Here is a 19,855-nt window from a genome sequence, read left to right as displayed (position 1 = left end):
TTGTCTTCCTTCTATAATTTCATTTTTTTTACTCTGATTTTTTTAATCATATCTTCTGCTTCTTCTCTTCCTTCGACAAAATTTCTTTAATCTCTGCTTCCGCTTCTCCTCTTCCTTTGACAATTTATTTAATCTCTTTAATCCCTAATTTTGTTTTGTCTTTCTTCCACAATTTCTTTTTCTATATTCTAATTTTTTTAATCATCTTCTACTTCTGCTCCCAATCCTCCTCCCCTTTCTCCCTAGACCAATCCAGATTTGCCTTCTAAAGTCTCTCTGCATTTTGAGAGTAGAGCATGCAAATTCGTGCAATGAATCTTATAAACATTGCCTCAAATCTCTAAAAATCTATACAAATGAGAATTCCGATTCCTAACTCTTTTGAATATTCTCAATTGATGGATATGGTTAGGACGGTAGAACCGCGGTATGATGTATGTCATTTCTTTTTTAAAAAAACCCTCTAATTATTGTCGATTTCATTCTTAAGTTATATTTATATTATATGTGGTTTATATGATATGGTTCAATATTGATATTTTAGAAACCTGTCAACTATTCATTCACTCATAAAAACTGATTTCTTTAATTTGTTGTTTTAATTAAAACAAGAATTTGATGGGAAAAAAAGGCCGTGAAAGATATTTGGAACCGTAGAACCGCGGTCTGTTTCTGCTTTGTCATCCTCGACCGTCTCGTCGATTTATAATTCGAAATCATTTTCTTTGACGTCTCTCTGCGGTAACTCTTCGAAATCGTGAAATCTGTATTATCAAATTGTATGCATTTTTTTTATAAATTATTTTATAATATTATTAGTCATTTACTTAGATTATTATCAAATTGTATACATAAAACAAACCTCCAAATCTATTTTGTTGTCATCTTATTATACATTTTCTTTATAAATTTTTTTATAACATTATTATGCATTTCTTTTAATTTCAATTAATGTCAATCAATTATATAAGTAATATTTTACGTTACCAATGCTCATTTCACCTTCATACACAGTTACGTACCTCTGCGGTAACTTTTCGAAATCGTGAAATCTGACCGATTATTATCAAATTGTATGCATTTTTTTTATAAATTATTTTATAATATTATTAGTCATTTTTCATTAATTTCAATTAATGTCAATCTATTAGATGAGTAATATTTTACGTTATCAATCTTCATTTCACGTCCATACACAATTATTCAATGATTTCGTAACTTGAAAATTCAATTACTAATTCAATTCTCATTATATTTTTATATAATATTTCTATGATGCACTTTTTTTATTATAAGTAATATTTTAACCTATCATTACATATCAATTTTGCTTTCATGCACAATTATTTCACTTAAGGGTCACTAATGATTTCATACATTAAAAATTTAATTACTCATTTCACTTTCATACAAAATTATGTTCCTCATTAAATTAAATGGAAAAAAACTACATAATGACTCATAAATATCATCATAAATGTTCTTTATCTAATTCTTTGTATTATCTAAATATGATAATTATCTCCATATGATAACGATACTAAATTGATATAAATCAAGACGATTCAAAGAAAGTGGCGATCGTCTCGCCGAGTCGAAATCATCTTTTTCGACGTCTTTACGGTAACTCTTCGAAAACGTTCATACACAATTATTTCAATGATTACATTTATTGAAAATTCAATTACTCATTACATTTATCTATAATTTTTTTATAATTTTTATTTTATTTTGAGTAGTATTTTACACTATCAATTACACTTAGTAATATATTACATTATCAATCCTCCTTCCGCGAACAATTATATTATTCTACTTATGGTGAGTAATGATTGTCTAGGTTGAAAATTCAGTTACTTATTAAATTCAACGGAAAAAACATACCAAATCACTCATAAATATGTCATAAATGTTATTTATCAAATTATTTGTATTATCTCAATATGGTAACGATAATAAATCAGTATAAATCAGATATCTAAAGAAATTGACAACGTCCTTCCACATTAACTCTTCAAAATCGTGAAATCTTACTTACATTATTATCAAATTTAATACATAAAACAAACCTCCAAATCTATTTTGTTGTCACTTTATTATGTATTTAAAATATTATAATGAATTTATAATTACTTTCAATTTATGTCAATGTAACATTATTTATAATATTTTACGTTATCTATCCATTTCATTTTAATTTATGTCAATCAATTACTTTCAATTTATTTGTCAATATATTTAAATACATCAAAACTAAATTAATGCATATATAATGAAAATCTATATGGACATGGAATCATATTTATATATACTTCTATACCTTAAAATTTCAATTTCAATGTCTATCATCCATATGAGTAAACTATAAATAATTTACTCATAATAACATCTTTTAAGAAACCAAACTCGTAATAACATCCTTTAAGAAACAAAGCAAGCCGTAACATTTCATACTCGTATAATTTTACAAATAATTTTTTCATTTTCAATATTTTTAATAAAAACATCAAATGAATTTTGAGAATAAATAAATTAAATAATTAAATAATTAAATAATATTATTAATATTATCATTTTATAAAATAAAATTATATATTCTATTTGACAGAAAATACAAGAATTTATTAAAAATAATGATAAAGTACGAATATATTAAAAATTATTAAAAAAATTATTTCCAATTATTAAAATACATAGATTTATTTAAAATTATAATATATATGAATATATTAAAAAATATAATGAACAAAAATTTATTATACATGTATTCTGAAAAAATATGTTAACACTATTTCATCAATTAAATTATATATTTTTAATTGAATGCTATTTTTTATTTTAATTTTCCTTATTATGATGATAATTTGAATGTTAAAAAATAAATAAAAAATTAAGTATTGCATAAAATTAAATTATTTTTCAATAGAATTTATTTTTGGTGCATATCAACGTAACTATAATTCAATTGCACAAATAATTAGTTAAAACTTTTAAATACCTAAAATTATATTTAAAGTATATGTAAATCTTTAATAAAATAAATTTCAAACTCTTGATGAAATATATTCAATAAAAAAATTATTTACAACAACTTCTCATGCTCGCAATTAAAACATCATACTAATAAAACAAATAAATTTAGACTACGCTACAATATAATTCAACATTCACACTCTTTAAAATAAAAAATATTAAATAGTCAATCATATTTTCAAATTTTTACATCTTATTTTTTTGTTTGTATTTTATATTTTATTTCATCAAATAAATACAAGTACCATTATATGTTGAAAAACAAATTGACAATCAAAGTATAAGGAGTCAAACAATTATCTTATATAATAAGTTATCATGCAAATTTTATAAAATATTTTAAAAATTAAATTAGATGATTGTGATAAACATGATTTTCTCTCATTTTAATTTTTCTAATCATACTTAAGTATTACAAATTAATAGAGTAATATTATAAGATAATTATATTTATAATACATAAAATATTACTTATAAAACTTATAAAATTAATTAATTAATTAATATCCGCGCAACGCGCGGACCATGTAATTTATATTAAGTCAATATAATTTGATAAAAGTAATTTTACCAAACATGATATCAAATACACTAATTTATATTCCAAGAATTACAGGGAAAACGATGTTGTTAAACTTATAATTATGCTCGGAAAACGTTTCTCATCTCATATAATGGATTGATGACTTAATTTCAGTCTTACACAATATGGTTGTTTGAAAATAGATAGGAGTAGTACTATATATCAAAAAACCTTTCCAAGTCAAACACAAGCAAATTTCACATTCATGCCAGTTGGTTATACAGACTTAACTTGTACTGTGACGGTATTATCTAAATAAATCCTTATTGTTTATAAAGTAATTTATGTTTAATTAAAAATACAGCATTCTGAGTAAAAAAAAATACATAGCATTCTGATAATGCATATCTATGACAATGTTATTTGGAATAGTATGTCAGATAACACTTTCATAAGCAAACATTATTTGAACTTTGAAGGTCATTGATTTAAGTTAACATTTTTCTGAAGCATTATATAAAGTTTAAAGCATAATAAACAAAAAATAACATCTCCTTATCTGTATTTTCTATTACAAATCCTAAAATAAACAAATCATAACAATAATATTTAGTAAAGTTCACAACACCTTAAGAAAACTTAATATACTATTATATACTTCCACTTCCACATATATCATAAAGAAAACTTGTTTATCACACAGATTCTTGAATAACTTCTGGAAACAGAACATGAAGCACGCAAATAACAGGGCTGAGGTGCTGTCTCTCCAGTTACAATCTCCACAAACTAAGATTGATCTCTCCAAAGAATTGATTTTGAAATTCTCTTCAATAAATTTTATGACATGGTCTTTTTTGTTTAAGCACACCTGTAAAAAAGATCATAAGTGTGAAGATCTACTAATATCAAATCCTTTAAAATAAAAAGAGTATCATTGTTCGAGGTTGACAGAACAAAGGAACAAAATCTCCTACATAGAATTATCATTCACACACTCTATCCATTTACTAACTTGGCATGTTTCCACTAGGCTTTTTTTGGAGGAAAATGTTTCTCATCAGGCTAATCGAAAGCTTTTTAATATTTGAGACAACTGATAGGTCCACTAGAAAAGTTTTTTGTGTATAAAAAGGAAAAGGCAGTGCATTTCAGCTCATCAATTTCACTTAAATAATCTTTACTTGAAAATATGAAATAAAATATTTGTTATGACTCTAGGCCTATGCGACCTCTTACAACAAACTGCAAACAACATGAAAAAGAGATGGATGTTTACGATAAATAAAGTAGATACAAAAGATGGGTTAGTATTAGGATATAACTTTAATTTGTTTAAAAAATAAAAAAATTGATGCAGAGTATGAGTGAAATTGGGAAGTCGCATTAAAATTAAGGCAAAGTGAAGAAATTACCGATTGAAAATCCCAGTTGAAGCTTACTAAATCCATTTGTGGTCAACCAAAATGCCTTGGATGTGGGAAATTTTGGGCCAAATTTGCGGATGTTTCATGCGGCACCGTTCTTCCAGCAGTGGACATTTAAAGATTTGAAGTATTGTTAGAGTAGCAGGCAGCCTTTCTCCCGCCATATTCTCCAGCATGTAACAATCTTCAATTGTTAATTCTTGGAGGGACGTGAGGTGGAGAAGCTCCGTGCAGTCCAACGTGTGCAAACTTGGCATATTGCTTAGCGATAGAGAGGTAAGGGAGGGAGGCAGCAACGCACAATCCTTATTGGGGAAGGACTCCACACCATCACATACATTATCAATTGTAAGATCGGTGAGCATGTCCATCAAACTTAGAGATGGGCACCTCACTAACTTCTCGCATTTATATATCTCAAGTCTTCTCAAGCTAGGCGGCATACCACCTTCACAAAACGTCTCCATTTCTGGGCAATCTCGTATACTCACCGATTCTAAATTCGGGAGAAGAGTATTTGCGTGACAAGGCAATGACTTTAAATTAACACATTTTTCGACTAACAATGATGTCAATTTGGGTGGAGACAATCCTTCTCTTGGAAATGAAGCAAATTTGGGGCAGTTAGAAATGGCAAATTCGTTAAGATTTTGAAGAGTCTTTGGAGCAGAAACACATTCTAGATTTTCACACTGGCAGATGTGGAGACCACTGAGGTTGGGAAAGGTCTCCAATGGGAGGGTTGTCAGAGAACCACAACTACTATCTATATCCAACCATTGAAGTGACTCGTGCTGCTGCTTTTGCTTTGGGAAATCTAGATTTCTACAATCTGTGATGGACAAACTCTTTAAGGATGCGGGTAACCAATCTCCAGGAAACGATATCGCAGACGAACAATTCTCGATGCTTACAATTTTCAGGGAAATCGGTAGGGTGATGGCAATGACTTCAAAGAAGGACTCCGTTGCCTCTCTTCCATGAATTTCGATCTCTTCCAATGAAAGAGGTAGCTCTCGCAACACTACTTTATTGTTTTCACGTATCACTAATTTGCGGATGGCAAGAGCCCGTGGGAGAGAAAAAGCAAATTTGTCGCATTGTTCAATCTGAATTGTTTCCAAAGCAGGAAGATGAGATGGCAAATCTCCCCTCAATAAGGGACAACCACGAATCACAAGAGACTTGAGTACAGGAAAATAAGCATTTGAGTCATGGGGATGATGCCACACTTCCCAACATGGCATGTCATCAAATTCAAGACGTTCAAGGGTGGGAAAGAGAATCCCAGAAAAGGAATCACCGTATTCAGATCCAATAGTCTGCAACATACTCATTATCTTGATGCTCAAGTCCTTGAGAGAGCGTAATTGTCCAAGTGGTGGAAGAATACAACAATTATGACAATCAGATAGAGACAACTTAGTCAAATTTTGGTAGGAAGGATCTCCAATCCATTCTGGAAATCTCGTGCCTCTATATCCCCATATAGACACCTTTTTTAGGTTCTTGGCAGGATGTAACTTGTCTAGTATATCCATCTCACTTTGTGAATTTGTAAATTGGTCTTTTGCATTATCAGACCATTCAAAAGATAATTCTTCAAGGTACTTCTTATCCATTATATTCGCTTGTGATGCTTCAATGTTGTTGCTAACATTCTCTAATTTACTAATGGAAAGTGATCCGTGAAGATTTGACAGTGGTCCCAGTTCCTTTATCCCATTCTCTTTATGCTTGCCCACAACAAAGCAACTCAAATGTTGCAAATGGTTTAATTTGCCCATTTCACTAGGCATATCTTCTAACATTGGAGTATAGCGGATATCAAGATAGCGCAAATTCACAAGCTTTTGCATGCCATTGGGAAGTTTGATTAGTTGATAACAATTGTACAACTTCAAGGTTTGTAGATTATACAGATTACACAATGACTCCGGTAGTGTCTTCATAGCTTTGAAAGAGAGATCCACATAACGCAAATTAATCAGCTCACCTATCGAGTCAGGCAATGCATTAAGATCCCAAAAAAATTTAAATGACAAAACTCTCAAGCACTTCAAATTCAACAAAATGATGCATAGTTCCTTTTCATGGTTGAATGAAGTACCTCTAAAACTGATTGTCAAAACGGTCCTAAGATGTTTTGCTCGGTCAAAAATCTCAAAGTTATCCGCCACTGGTTCACTTAAATTGTTAAATGATAAATGACGAGTCTTGTTATCAATCTTCGTTTCTTTGCCAAGTTCTTCTGTTCTAAGGTAGAATTTTGCCCCAATCAATGTTGCTAAATCATGCACCAGATCATGCATCACAAAATGCTGTGAGCGGTTTCCACTTCCAAAACGTTGAAAAAAAGATCTTGAAGCTAAGTCATTAAAATACTCATAACCAACTTCTTCCAAAGTCTTTCCATTTTCTGGAGGCTGTAAAAGATCTTCTGCCATCCACAACAAGATCAAATCGTCTTTATCAAATTTATAATCCTTAGGATACAAGGAGCAATAAACAAAGCAGCGTTTCAAATAGGAAGGGAGATAATGATAACTAATTCTTAGTGCTGAAATGATCTTACTCGCATTTTCATCAATTTCCCAAATATTACTATTGAGTATATTATTCCAATCCCTGATGTCACGTTTCCTTCGCAACAAACCTCCAAGTGATTGTGCTGCTATAGGCAATCCCTTACATTTTCTAACAATCTCTTTCCCAATTTTTTCGAGATCCATATTCTCAGTGGATTTTTCTTGAGAAAGGCAAGCATGTTTTGCAAACACATACCAACAATCCTCATCAGACAATTGCTTAAGAGAGTAGTGACCTTGAAAAGTTTGGACCATAGAAACAACCTTTTCATTACGGGTTGTTACAAGAATTTTACTTCCTTTAGCACCGCACCGAAGAGGCTTTATAAGAGAATTCCAATTGTCATAATCTTCGGTCCAGACATCATCCAGAACAATTAAGAACTTTTTTCCGGTCAACTTATCCTTCAAATCTTGCTGAAGAATATTCAAATTATTTGTGTTAGAAGCACTTTTAACCTCCTCTGCAGTGGCCTTTGTAACCTTCAAAACATCAAAAGCATCAGAAACACAAACCCATGCTTGAACATCGAATTTCTGCTTTATACTTTGATGGTTGTACACAGATTGGGCTAAAGTGGTTTTTCCCACACCCCCCATGCCAACTATGGGGATCACAGAAATTTTATCACTATCAACATCATCACCATCATGTAACAGTAAGTTGAGTATGTCCTCTATGTCTTGATTTCTACCAAATATGTTAGATCCATGATCTAGAGAGGTTGATGGAGTTCTCCAAGAAGAATGGTGGTGAGTTGCAATATGTTGAAGACCAATAATATCTTTGTGTTTGAGAATGGATTCAAGCCTAGCAACTATATCTTCCAACTTACGAACCATATCCCTTTCTTCAAAGTTGAAAAAGCGAGACAAGTAGCTAGAAGCAGTAGTACTCACCTCTTTGTTCTTATGAGTAGTAGCAGCTTTGGTGGAAATGTGATCGAGAATGTCATCAGCAATATAGAGAGCATCTTTGAGATCATCAAGCCAGTTGTTAACAGCAGAGTCTTTGATCTGTTTCAGCTCAGCATCATTCAGAACAGCTTCAACAGCATAAAGAGTGTTCTTCAACCTTTGGATCAAATTGGCGTCAACCTTGTTTCCATAGATGAAGTTAACAAGCTGAGGAGAAGCAAGCCTGTCGAGAAGAACTTGAAGGAAAGCAGAGAGAAAAGCTCCACCAACAGCAGCAGCATCCATGATTTAGAAAGAGAAGAGAAGTGATTTCAAATCAGAGAACAATTGTTTGTTGCAGCACTCACTAAGCTCAAATGGGTTCTTTACCAAACTGTTGACTATGTTGTGTCACTCTTGCTTGGCACGTGTGAACACATAGTTATAGAATATCATTAAATTGATCACTAATAATTTCAACTTAAAATAAAATATTTAATTTAATAATATCAATATTGTTATATTTATTATTTTATTTAAGTACGGTTACTCTTTTTTATTTAATTTTAAATTATAAGAATAGAATAAATAATCTAATTTAATAGGTTTTAAATATTTAATTATGTTTATATAGTTAAAAATGAATTATAAGAAACGAAATGAATGCAAGAGTCTTTTAAAAGAAAATTGTGAAAAAGTAAAACTAAGTAGAGAAAGAGAACAACATATCTCCATATCGGAAAAAATGATAATAATGCAATGAAAATGTGGATTCCATTTGTTAAATCCTTACGAAAACGAAACATCAATATACGAATTAACAACGCTTACTATTTTTACTTTTCTTAAAAATATTTCACTATATTATATTATATTATATTATATTATATTATATTATATTATATTATATTATATTATATTATATTATATTATATTATATTATATTATATTATATTATATTATTTTTCTATTAAAAAAATTATTTATAGAGATGAAGAGTTTTAAATACTTTATAAAAAAAGTAAAATTATAAAATTTAAATGAATAATTTGAAATTGCTAAAAAATTTAATTATCTCATCCAAAAATATACTAAAAGGTTATTGAATATCTTTTTTTTTTTTGTGTTACATTTTTTTACTTCTTTTAACAATGGGAATATATTCCATATTAGTATAGTTCTTCTATACCATAATATAAGTATAAAAAAAATACATATGTATATACCATATACTTAAGTCACCATATAATGTATAAAAAAATATTCCAAATATATAGAAGCCAACCTACTTCTTCCTAATTTCAATCCCAAGTATATAAATGTTGTTATATTTGATCTACAAACAAAAAAAAAAATGTTGTTATTTTACTGCTAACTATCTAGTAATAAAATCACTATTCCACTTCTAGCAAGAAGTTCTTCCAAATGTTATTTTCTCTTATGTGCTCTTACTTTGTCTGCATACACTGATTAGCGATTAATAGATCCATCACCAAATTTGGAATAAGTTGTGAACTTTCATTACTATCACCACCAACATGTACATGGTCATAATTTGTATAATGAGCATTGTAGCATTTCACACGAGCTAAAATGTTGGGTACTTTAGCATTTTTACCATGATCAGTTCCATTGTTAATTACTTTTTCATATGAATCTCTTACATTAATAGAATTACCAGAATGTTTAGGTTGTATTTGATAAAAGACTTTTGAAACAACTAATTCTCCATCTTTTTCTTTTTCATTACTGCCAAGATGGTATTGATACATCACCCAATTAGTCTTCTCAGGTTTTATCCCGAGAAAACTAGTATTTACTGTGGAATCTAATTTTCTTTGCTAAGTTTCAATTTGTATGTTTCCGTGTAGGAACAATTAGCTAGACCAATGTTTAATTGATAAATAATACATACTGTTAATTAACAACTCTGTTTTTTTAATCTGAACTAAGTTATTTTTATATAAATAAATTTCTGAAGTGTAGTGCTTGAAACTGTGGTTACTATATTATTTTTTTAAAATTGGACACCATGAGGACACCATGAAGGTTGATTGATCTCTGGAATAGTGGATATTCTTTAACATGTGTTAGCCTCTACAAATCTTGGTGTCTCCTATTATATGTTTGGAATGTATATGGTGAAGTTCATTTTCAGTTAACTTTGTGTATATGAAGCCTTGAGTACTAGTTTCTTGTTAAATAAGCATGCCTGGAATTACCTGCATTTTTATGTCTATTAATTTATCAAAATGCAGGAACTCAGACGGAAAGAAGAAGCCATTTCACGAGGTAATTTACATTTCCTGTATTTGTGATTAAGTTTATTTCTTAACTTAGTTGTTTTCTATTTGTGTCTGCATTCAATTGAATGCTCGAATAAAACTACCACTTGAGGATTCTATAGGTAAGTGGCATTCCGTTATATATACCAGTCGGCTCATTCTACCCGTGATTTGGGCACTTATCTCCTAGGAAAGTTTGAACTAATGCTTTAACTTGACAATCAATATCTTTAGTTCTGCTTTTATCCTTAGCATGTATTCACTTTGTTTTGCAGCTGGAATTGTTATTGAGGAGAAGAATTGGCCACCATTTTTCCCAATTATCCATCACGATATCCCAAATGAGATTCCAATTCACCTTCAAAGACTTCAATATGTTGCATTTAGTTCGTTGTTGGGTAAGTTGTCCTATCTTGTTTTCTTTTTGTGGGGATGATTATTGGCTCACACCACACAGAGCGAGGTAGCACTCAATAAACAAACAAGAGGGTGCAGCATTGCTTTTAAATGGTGTCAATTGCAAGCTTTACATCTTAGTATACTGATAAGTATTGAAAGTTGGCTCCTTTTTGTTTTCCATGCCCCTAATATATATATAAAACCTGTTTTGTGAGTATGCAATGACATGATGAAAGCATTTTCCATTTAGTTCTTCTAAGTTTGGGTGAAAATACTGTTTTGATTTGATGAGTTAAATGAACTAATGCATTGGAATTTCTTCTGTACCAAAGGGGATAGGGTTTTACTTTATTTTCTATTTTGTTTTATTTTATTTTCTATTAAGTCGAACTATTTGAAGGTCTATTACATTGTTCTGTCATCCATTTCTGGAAAGATGAGGTTGTTTATTGATAGTGCTATTAAATTTAATAGTGCTATCTTTCTGATTTGAATACTCTCTTGATTGTGGATTTGTTGCATTGTTACTTTTGCAGGACGGATAGTGCTATTAAATTTGGACGATTTTTCCTGTTTTACTAGGTAAATTGACTATTTTCCTTTTTGTACGTTAGCTTTGTTTTATGTATTCAGCAAATTTTAATCAGCCTCATTTCTTTTTCTGCTTACAGCTTCACCTTGGGTTCTGTATCTTAGCTGCAGTTGCTTCTCCTATAGTTTTCAAAGGAAAATCCCTGACGTATGTTGACTTCATATATACACACCTTATTTAATACGACACTTTTGCATATTCCTTAATGCTTATACATAGGGTTTTATCGTGTACCTGGAGATTGATGATTTTAAACTGCCTTTCCACAAACTTGATTTTTAACACAAAGGTGCTATTTGATCTATGTGCTCAACCCTAATCAGTTGGAAAAAGGCATTTATTGATGTTTTCTATAATAGAAGTGAAAGAAGTATCTTTGAAAAACAAACTATAGTATTTGTCATGAATTGAACCTAGAACATGTAGATAATTAATTACTCTACACAAAATATACCTGAGCTGAAGTCTTACATGATCCTAGAATAACTAAGAAAGTCAGACTGGTAGGCATGTTGGTAAAAATGGTCATTCTCATTTATTTGGCCTAATGCTTGGTAATATCTTCTCATTGATACAGAGGCATTCTGTCAGCCATAGATGTGATTGGTGACCATACTTTGATTGGGGTAAGTATGTCTCTCCTGAAGTATATATATTATTCCTGCATTCTGTTTGATATTTGTTGAGGATTGCCATTGCTTTGACGATTTTACACATGCTATGCCAAATTAACATTTGCATCATGAGCCACATTACAGTTCTAAAGCAAATAATGCAAAATCTAAGAAATGAAAATATTTCTGCTTAACGGCGTTATGTCCACTTTCTTGTAGATTTTCTACTTCGTTGGATTTGGATTGTTCTGTCTTGAAACATTAATCAGCGTCTGGGTTATTCAGGTTTGATTAAACTTTCCAATATGTTAGCATATTTCTTGAAGTGGATGCACCTATCACTAAGAATGCACATAACTAAAGTGCCTGTAACGTGCTAATTTTTTGCTTTGGTTGCATACAGCAAGTATATATGTACTTCCGTGGCGGGGGTAAGACTGCTGAGATGAAGAGGGAAGCTGCACTAGGAGCAATGGGGGCTGCTCTACGATGAAGCGCCTTGTGAAGGCAGTATGAATGCCCTGGCTGTGTTTGGTTGTGTTGTAAATTACTTGCAACAGAAATTGCTGACAAAAATATTTCAACGATATTATATTAATTTGCTTTTCTCTCTTGTTTAACAGCTACCTGTTACATGTGGTCTGTTAAATGTATATTATAAGCAGAAAGTGTAGACATTAAGTGGTTTGGTAAAAGCATGCAACATTTCATTGAGTTATATATAGTTTTGTTGACTAGATATGTCCATTTTTTTGTACAAATAAGCTTACACAGGATGATAAACACTTCACTGCTATGCCTGTTCACCTCATTTGCAAACTGACATCTAAAATCTAATGTTCGACAAAAGATAAGTGAAGCTGGTAAATTTTTATTTATTCTTAAAATTGAGCTTTATGATTGATAAGACATTTGAAGGTAATAGGCCAGACTTTTGATATACTACAGCAGCTTCTGATGTTTTCCTATGATAAATGGTTGTTTTTTAGGTTATGTCAATAATTCTTCCAATGAAAAGAATATATATTTGCACGAATTATTAGTCATAGAAGCTACAAAACTGTGCTGAAAGTCAGTAATAAATTACCGCTTTGCTTAGAGGACATTGAAGATTAGAGTCAATTCTATATAAACTCTTCAAGAAGTAATTTTAGAAAAATAGAAGTTGAATGATCTTACACGTTAAAGCTTATTTCACGGCATTTACCTTAATTTACCTTAATATACTCTTATATACTTCCACTTCCACATATATCATAAAGAAAACTTGTTTATCACACAGATTCTTGAATAACTTCTGGAAACAGAACATGAAGCACGCAAATAACAGGGCTGAGGTGCTGTCTCTCCAGTTACAATCTCCACAAACTAAGATTGATCTCTCCAAAGAATTGATTTTGAAATTCTCTTCAATAAATTTTATGACATGGTCTTTTTTGTTTAAGCACACCTGCAAAAAAGATCATAAGTGTGAAGATCTACTAATATCCAATCCTTTAAAATAAAAAGAGTATCATTGTTCGAGGTTGACAGAACAAAGGAACAAAATCTCCTGCTTAGAATTATCATACACACATTCTATCCATTAACTAACTTGGCATGTTTCCACTAGGCTTTTTTTGGAGGAAAATGTTTCTCATCAGACTAATCGAAAGCTTTTTAATATTTGTGACAACTGATAAGGTCCACTAGAAAAGTTTTTGGTATATAAAAAGGAAAAGACAGTGCATTTCAGCTCATCAATTTCACTTAAATAATCTTTACTTGAAAATATGAAATAAAATATTTGTTATGACTCTAGGCCTATACGACCTCTTACAACAAACTGTAAACAACATGAAAAAGAGACGGATGAAATAAAGTAGATACAAAAGATATGTTAGTAGTAGGATATAAGTTTAATTTGTTTAAAAAATAATGAAAAAATTTGATGCAGAATATGAATGAAATTGGGAAGTCGCATTAAAATGAAAGCAAAGTAGAGAAATCACCATTGAAAATCCAAGTTGAAGTTTCTAAATCCATTTGAAGTGAAACACAATGCTTTGGATGTGGGAAATTTTGGGCCAAATTTGCGGATGTTTCATGCGGCACCGTTCTTCCAGCAGTGGACATCCAATGATTTGAAGTTTTGTTAGAGTAGCAGGCAGCCTTTCTCCCGCCATATTTTCCAGCTTTGAACAAGTCAAAATTGCTAAGTGTTGGAGGGACGTGAGGTGGAGAAGCTCCGTGCATTCCAACGTGTGCAAACTTGACATACTGCTTAGCGTTAGAGAGGTAAGGAAGGGAGGCAGCAACGCAAAACCCTTATTGGGGAAGGACTCCACACCATCACAACAACCAATTGTAAGATTGGTGAGCATGTCCATCAAACTTAGAGATGGGCTTCTCATTAACTTCTCGCATTTATATATAACAAGTCTTCTCAAGCTAGGCGGCATACTACCTTCACAAAACGTCTCCATTTCTGGGCATTCCCATATACTCAGGTATTCTAACTTCGGGAGAAGAGTATTTGCGTGACAAGGCAATGACTTTAAATTAACACATTTTTCGACTAACAATGATGTCAATTTGGGTGCAGACACACATTCTAGATTTTCACAGTTGTGGATTCGGAGACTACTTAGGTTCGGAAAAGTCTCCAGTGGGAGGGTTGTCAGAGAATCACAACTACTCCATATAGACAACGATTGAAGTGACTCGTGCTGCTGGTTTTGCTTTGGGAAATCTAGATTTTTACAATTTAAGATGGACAGACTCTTTAAGGATGCGGGTAAACAATCTCCAGGAAACGATATCGCAGACGAACAATTCTCGATCCATACAATTTTCAGGGAAATCGGTAGGGTGATGGCAATTACTTCAAAGAAGGACTCCGTTGCCTCTCTTCCATGAATTTCGATCTCTTCCAATGAAAGAGGTAACTCTCGCAACACTACTTTATTGTTTTCACGTATCACTAATTTGCGGATGGCAAGAGCCCGTGGGAGAGAAAAAGCAAGTTTGTCGCAATCTTCAATCTGAATTGTTTCCAAAGCAGGAAGATGAGATGGCAAATATCCCCGCAATAAGGGACAACCACGAATCACAAGAGACTTGAGTACAGGAAAATAAGCATTTGAGTCATGGGGATGATGCCACACTTCCCAACATGGCATGCCATCAAATCGAAGATATCCAAGGGTGGGAAAGAGAATCCCTGATAAGGAATCACCATATTCAGATCCAATAGTCTCCAACATACTCATTCTACTGATTCTCAACTCTTTGAGATTCTGTAATTGTCCAAGTGGTGGAAGAATACAACAATTATCACAATCAGACAGAGACAACTTAGTCAAATTTCGGTAGGAAGGATCTCCAACCCATTCTGGAAATCTCGTGCCTCTATATCCACATATAGACACCTTTTTTAGGTTCTTGGCAGGTTGTAACTTGTCTAGTATATCCATCTCACTTTGTGAATTTGTAAATTGGTCTTTTGCATTATCAGACCATTCAAAAGACAATTCTTCAAGGTACTTCTTATCCATTATTTTCGCTTGTGATGCTTCAATGTTGTTGCTAACATTCTCTAATTTACTAATGGAAAGTGATCCGTGAAGATTTGACAGTGTTCCCAGTTCCTTGATCCCTTTCTCTTTATGCTTGTCCACAACAAAGCAACTCAAATGTTGCAAATGGTTTAATTTGCTCATTTCTCTAGGCATATCTTCTAACTTTAGAGTGTAGCGGATATCAAGGTAGCGCAAATTCACAAGCTTTTGCATGCCATTGGGAAGTTTGGTTAGTTGATCACAATAGTACAACTTCAAGGTTTGTAGATTATGCAGATTACACAATGACTCCGGTAGTGTCTTTATAGTTGTGTGAGAGAGATCCAAATAACGCAAATGAATCAATTCACCTATCGAGTCAGGCAATGCATTAAGATCCCAAAAAATTTTAAATGACAAAACTCTCAAGCACTTCAAATTCGACAAAATGATGCATGCTGCCTTTTTATTGTTGAATGGAGTACGTCTAAAAGTGATTCTCAAAAAGGTCCTAAGATGTTTTGCTCGGTAAAAAATCTCAAAGTTATCCGTCATTGGATCGCTGATGTTGTTAAATGATAAATGACGAGTCTTGTTATCAATCTTCGTTTCTTTGCCAAGTTCTTCTGTTCTAAAGTAGAATTCTGCTCCAATCAATGTTGCTAAATCATGCACCAAATCATGCATCACAAAACGCAGGGAGCGGTTTCCACTTCCAAAACGTTGAAAAAAAGATCTTGAAGCTAAGTCATTAAAATACTCATAACCAACTTCTTCCAAAGTCTTTCCATTATTTGGAGGCTGTAAAAGATCTTCTGCCATCCACAACAAGATCAAATCGTCTGCATCAAATTCATAATCCTTAGGAAACAACGAGCAATAAACAAAGCAGCGTTTCAAATAGGGAGGGAGATAATGATAACTAATTCTTAGTGCTGGAATGATCTTACTCTCCTTTTCATCAATTTCCCAAATATTACTATTGAGTATATTATTCCAATCCCTGATGTCACGTTTCTGTCGCAACAAACCCCCAAGTGATTGTGCTGCTAAAGGCAATCCCTTACATTTTCTAACAATCTCTCTGCCAATTTTTCCGAGATCCATATTCTGAGCGGATTCTTCTGGAGAAAGGCATGCATGGTTCGCAAACACTGACCAACAATCATCATTAGACAATTGCTCGAGAGAGTAGAAACCTTGAAAAGTTTGGACCATAGAAACAACCTTTCGAATACGGGTTGTTACAAGAATTTTACTTCCTTTAGCTCCGCATCGAAGAGGCTTTATAAGAGAATTCCAACTGTCATAATCTTCATTCCAGACATCATCCAGAACAATTAAGAACTTTTTTCCGGTCAACTTATCCTTCAAATCTTGCTGAAGAATATTCAAATTATTTGTGTTACAAGCACTTCTAACTTCCTCCGCAATGGTCTTTGTAATCTTCAAAACATCAAAATCATCAGAAACACAAACCCAGGCTTGAACATTGAATTTTTGTTTTATAGTGTCATGGTTGTACACAGATTGGGCTAAAGTGGTTTTGCCCACACCACCCATGCCAACTATGGGGATCACAGAAATCTTATCACTATCAACATCATCACCATCATGTAACAGTAAGTTAAGTATGTCCTCTATGTCTTTATTTCTACCAAATATGTTAGATCCATGATCTAGAGAGGTTGATGGAGTTCTCCAAGAAGAGTGGTGGTGAGTTGCAATATGTTGAAGACCAATAATATCTTTGTGTTTGAGAATGGATTCAAGCCTAGTAACTATATCTTCTAACTTACGAACCATATCCCTTTCTTCAAAGTTGAAAAAGCGAGACAAGTAGCTAGAAGCAGTAGTACTCACCTCTTTGTTCTTATGAGTAGTAGCAGCTTTGGTGGAAATGTGATCGAGAATGTCATCAGCAATATAGAGAGCATCTTTGAGATCATCAAGCCAGTTGTTAACAGCAGAGTCTTTGATCTGTTTCTGCTCAGCATCATTCAGAACAGCTTCAACAGCATAAAGAGTGTTCTTCAACCTTTGGATCAAATTGGCGTCAACCTTGTTTCCATAGATGAAGTTAACAAGGTGAGGAGAAGCAAGCCTGTCGAGAAGAACTTGAAGGAAAGCAGAGAGAAAAGCTCCACCAACAGCAGCAGCATCCATGATTTAGAAAGAGAAGAGAAGTGATTACAAATCAGAGAACAATTGTTTGTTGCAGCACTCACTAAGCTCAAATCGGTTCTTTACCAAACTGTTGACTATGTTGTGTCACTCTTGCTTGGCACGTGTGAACACATAGTTATAGAATATCATTAAATTGATCACTAATAATTTCAACTTAAAATAAAATATTTAATTTAATAATATCAATATTATTATATTTATTATTTTATTTAAGTACGGTTACTCTTTTTTATTTAATTTTAAATTATAAGAATAGAATAAATAATCTAATTTAATAGATTTTAAATATTTAATTATGTCTATATATTTAAAAATGAAATATAAGAAACGAAATGAAATACAAGAGTCTTTTAAAAGAAAACGGTGAAAAAGTAAAACTAAGTAGAGAAAGAGAACAACTTATCTCTATATCGGAAAAAACGATAATAATGCAATGAAAGGGTAGATTCCATTTGTTAAATCCTTACGAAAACGAAATATCAATATACGAATTAACGGCGGGTTTTTTATTATAATATCTTCTTTTTTTTTTAATACCAATCTACCCCACTTTGAAACTAATATACCAATCTCCCCTACTTTTTTGCCCCAGATGCAAGTCGCATCCTGGGGCTGCGACCTCTTGAAAGAAAAAAAATTTAACTGCAACACATGGTCGCATCCTGGGGATGCGCATCCTGGGGATGCGACCTCCCACTTGGGAATTCTTTTTTTTTTTTTTTGAATTTCTGGTGGATAAAATAATATATTTATTATATTTAATAATAATAATGGGTATATTAATAATTAGTATAATAATAAAAATAATAATAATAATAATTTTAATAATAATAATAAAAAGAAAATTCTATTAATAAAATAAAAATACTTTTATTTTAATATTATATATTCTTTTATTGTTGAATTTTGTTATTTATTATTAGATATATTATATTTATTATTATTAAATATTTTAAAAATAATTATAACATTAAAAAATACAAATTATTGTTATAAATAATTAAAATAATTAATTTAATATTATTATATAACTTTTAATAATTATTATAATAAAAAAACAATAATAATAATAAAAAGAAAATTCTATTAATACAATAAAATAAAATTACATTAAATTAAAAGAAATATACATTAAAAAAAAGAAAAAATACTACAAATAAAAAATTACATCAAAGAAAATTAATTATTGTCATCTAAATGACCTCCAGTTCCACATCTACGCGGTCGTCGAACTCGTCTAGCTCTCTGAACAACTTGAGGTTGTTGTGGTTGATCCTCGTTGTAATCTGTTTGTGGATTAGAACCACTACCACCTGCTTCCGTATAATTTTGAGTTTCGACATTATACATAGAATCAAAAGCCGCAAAAGCCGACTCAGGAGTTGTGCAATGAGTACCAAACAAATTATAGAAAATTCCGCATTCAGCCAACGTAGTGGGAGGTCGCATCCCCATATTGGGAACCCTTAAGGAGGTCGCAGGGCCAGGAAACGACTTCTTTGGGAGGTTGCAGGTCCAGGAAACGATCTCTTTAGGAGGTCGCAGGGCCAGGTAGAGACCAATTGATGATGAATCCTAGCCGCTAATTTCTTTTAATCGATGGTTGTGGATGCTTGATGATGAATCCTCCTAATTTTAGTTGGACCAATCAAATTGATCTATTCAATCTTTAATCTTGACCATCCAAATTCATTTATCAATGGTTGTGGTTTAGTAGAAAAATATCAATCCTCATACTTTTAGTTGGACCAATCAAATTGATCTATTCAAT

The 19,855-nt window shown here is 31.9% G+C and overlaps 2 protein-coding genes and 1 pseudogene across 3 annotated transcripts; 1 reads left to right on the top strand and 2 right to left on the bottom strand.

Annotated features, from left to right (window-relative positions):
* Window positions 1-4,090: 4,090 nt before the first annotated feature.
* LOC101504401 (putative disease resistance RPP13-like protein 1) lies at window positions 4,091-8,936 on the bottom strand. 2 transcript variants are annotated; one of them, XM_004485668.4, is made up of 3 exons: window positions 7,094-8,935; window positions 4,972-6,979; window positions 4,091-4,427 (listed from the first exon to the last, which is right to left on the bottom strand). In XM_004485668.4, the coding sequence occupies exons 1-2, from the start codon at window positions 8,772-8,774 to the stop codon at window positions 4,998-5,000; spliced, it is 3,663 nt and encodes a 1,220-aa protein (XP_004485725.1). In that variant the 5' UTR covers window positions 8,775-8,935; the 3' UTR covers window positions 4,091-4,427; window positions 4,972-4,997. The 2 variants fall into 2 exon arrangements, with proteins under 2 accessions (XP_004485725.1, XP_027186014.1); XM_027330213.2 differs by having other exon boundaries at window positions 4,972-8,936.
* Window positions 8,937-11,588: 2,652 nt separating this feature from the next.
* LOC101510181 (secretory carrier-associated membrane protein-like) lies at window positions 11,589-13,148 on the top strand (annotated as a pseudogene).
* Window positions 13,149-13,360: 212 nt separating this feature from the next.
* Window positions 13,361-18,252, bottom strand: LOC101504943 (putative disease resistance RPP13-like protein 1). Its single transcript, XM_004485669.4, has 2 exons — window positions 14,350-18,252; window positions 13,361-13,808 (listed from the first exon to the last, which is right to left on the bottom strand). The coding sequence occupies exon 1, from the start codon at window positions 18,061-18,063 to the stop codon at window positions 14,374-14,376; it is 3,690 nt and encodes a 1,229-aa protein (XP_004485726.1). The 5' UTR covers window positions 18,064-18,252; the 3' UTR covers window positions 13,361-13,808; window positions 14,350-14,373.
* Window positions 18,253-19,855: the final 1,603 nt, after the last annotated feature.

This window comes from Cicer arietinum, chromosome 1 (assembly GCF_000331145.2).
Source record: "Cicer arietinum cultivar CDC Frontier isolate Library 1 chromosome 1, Cicar.CDCFrontier_v2.0, whole genome shotgun sequence".
NCBI lineage: Eukaryota > Viridiplantae > Streptophyta > Magnoliopsida > Fabales > Fabaceae > Cicer > Cicer arietinum.
The sequence above is the reverse complement of the archived record's forward strand: the minus strand, read 5'-3'. Positions and strand labels throughout refer to the sequence as shown.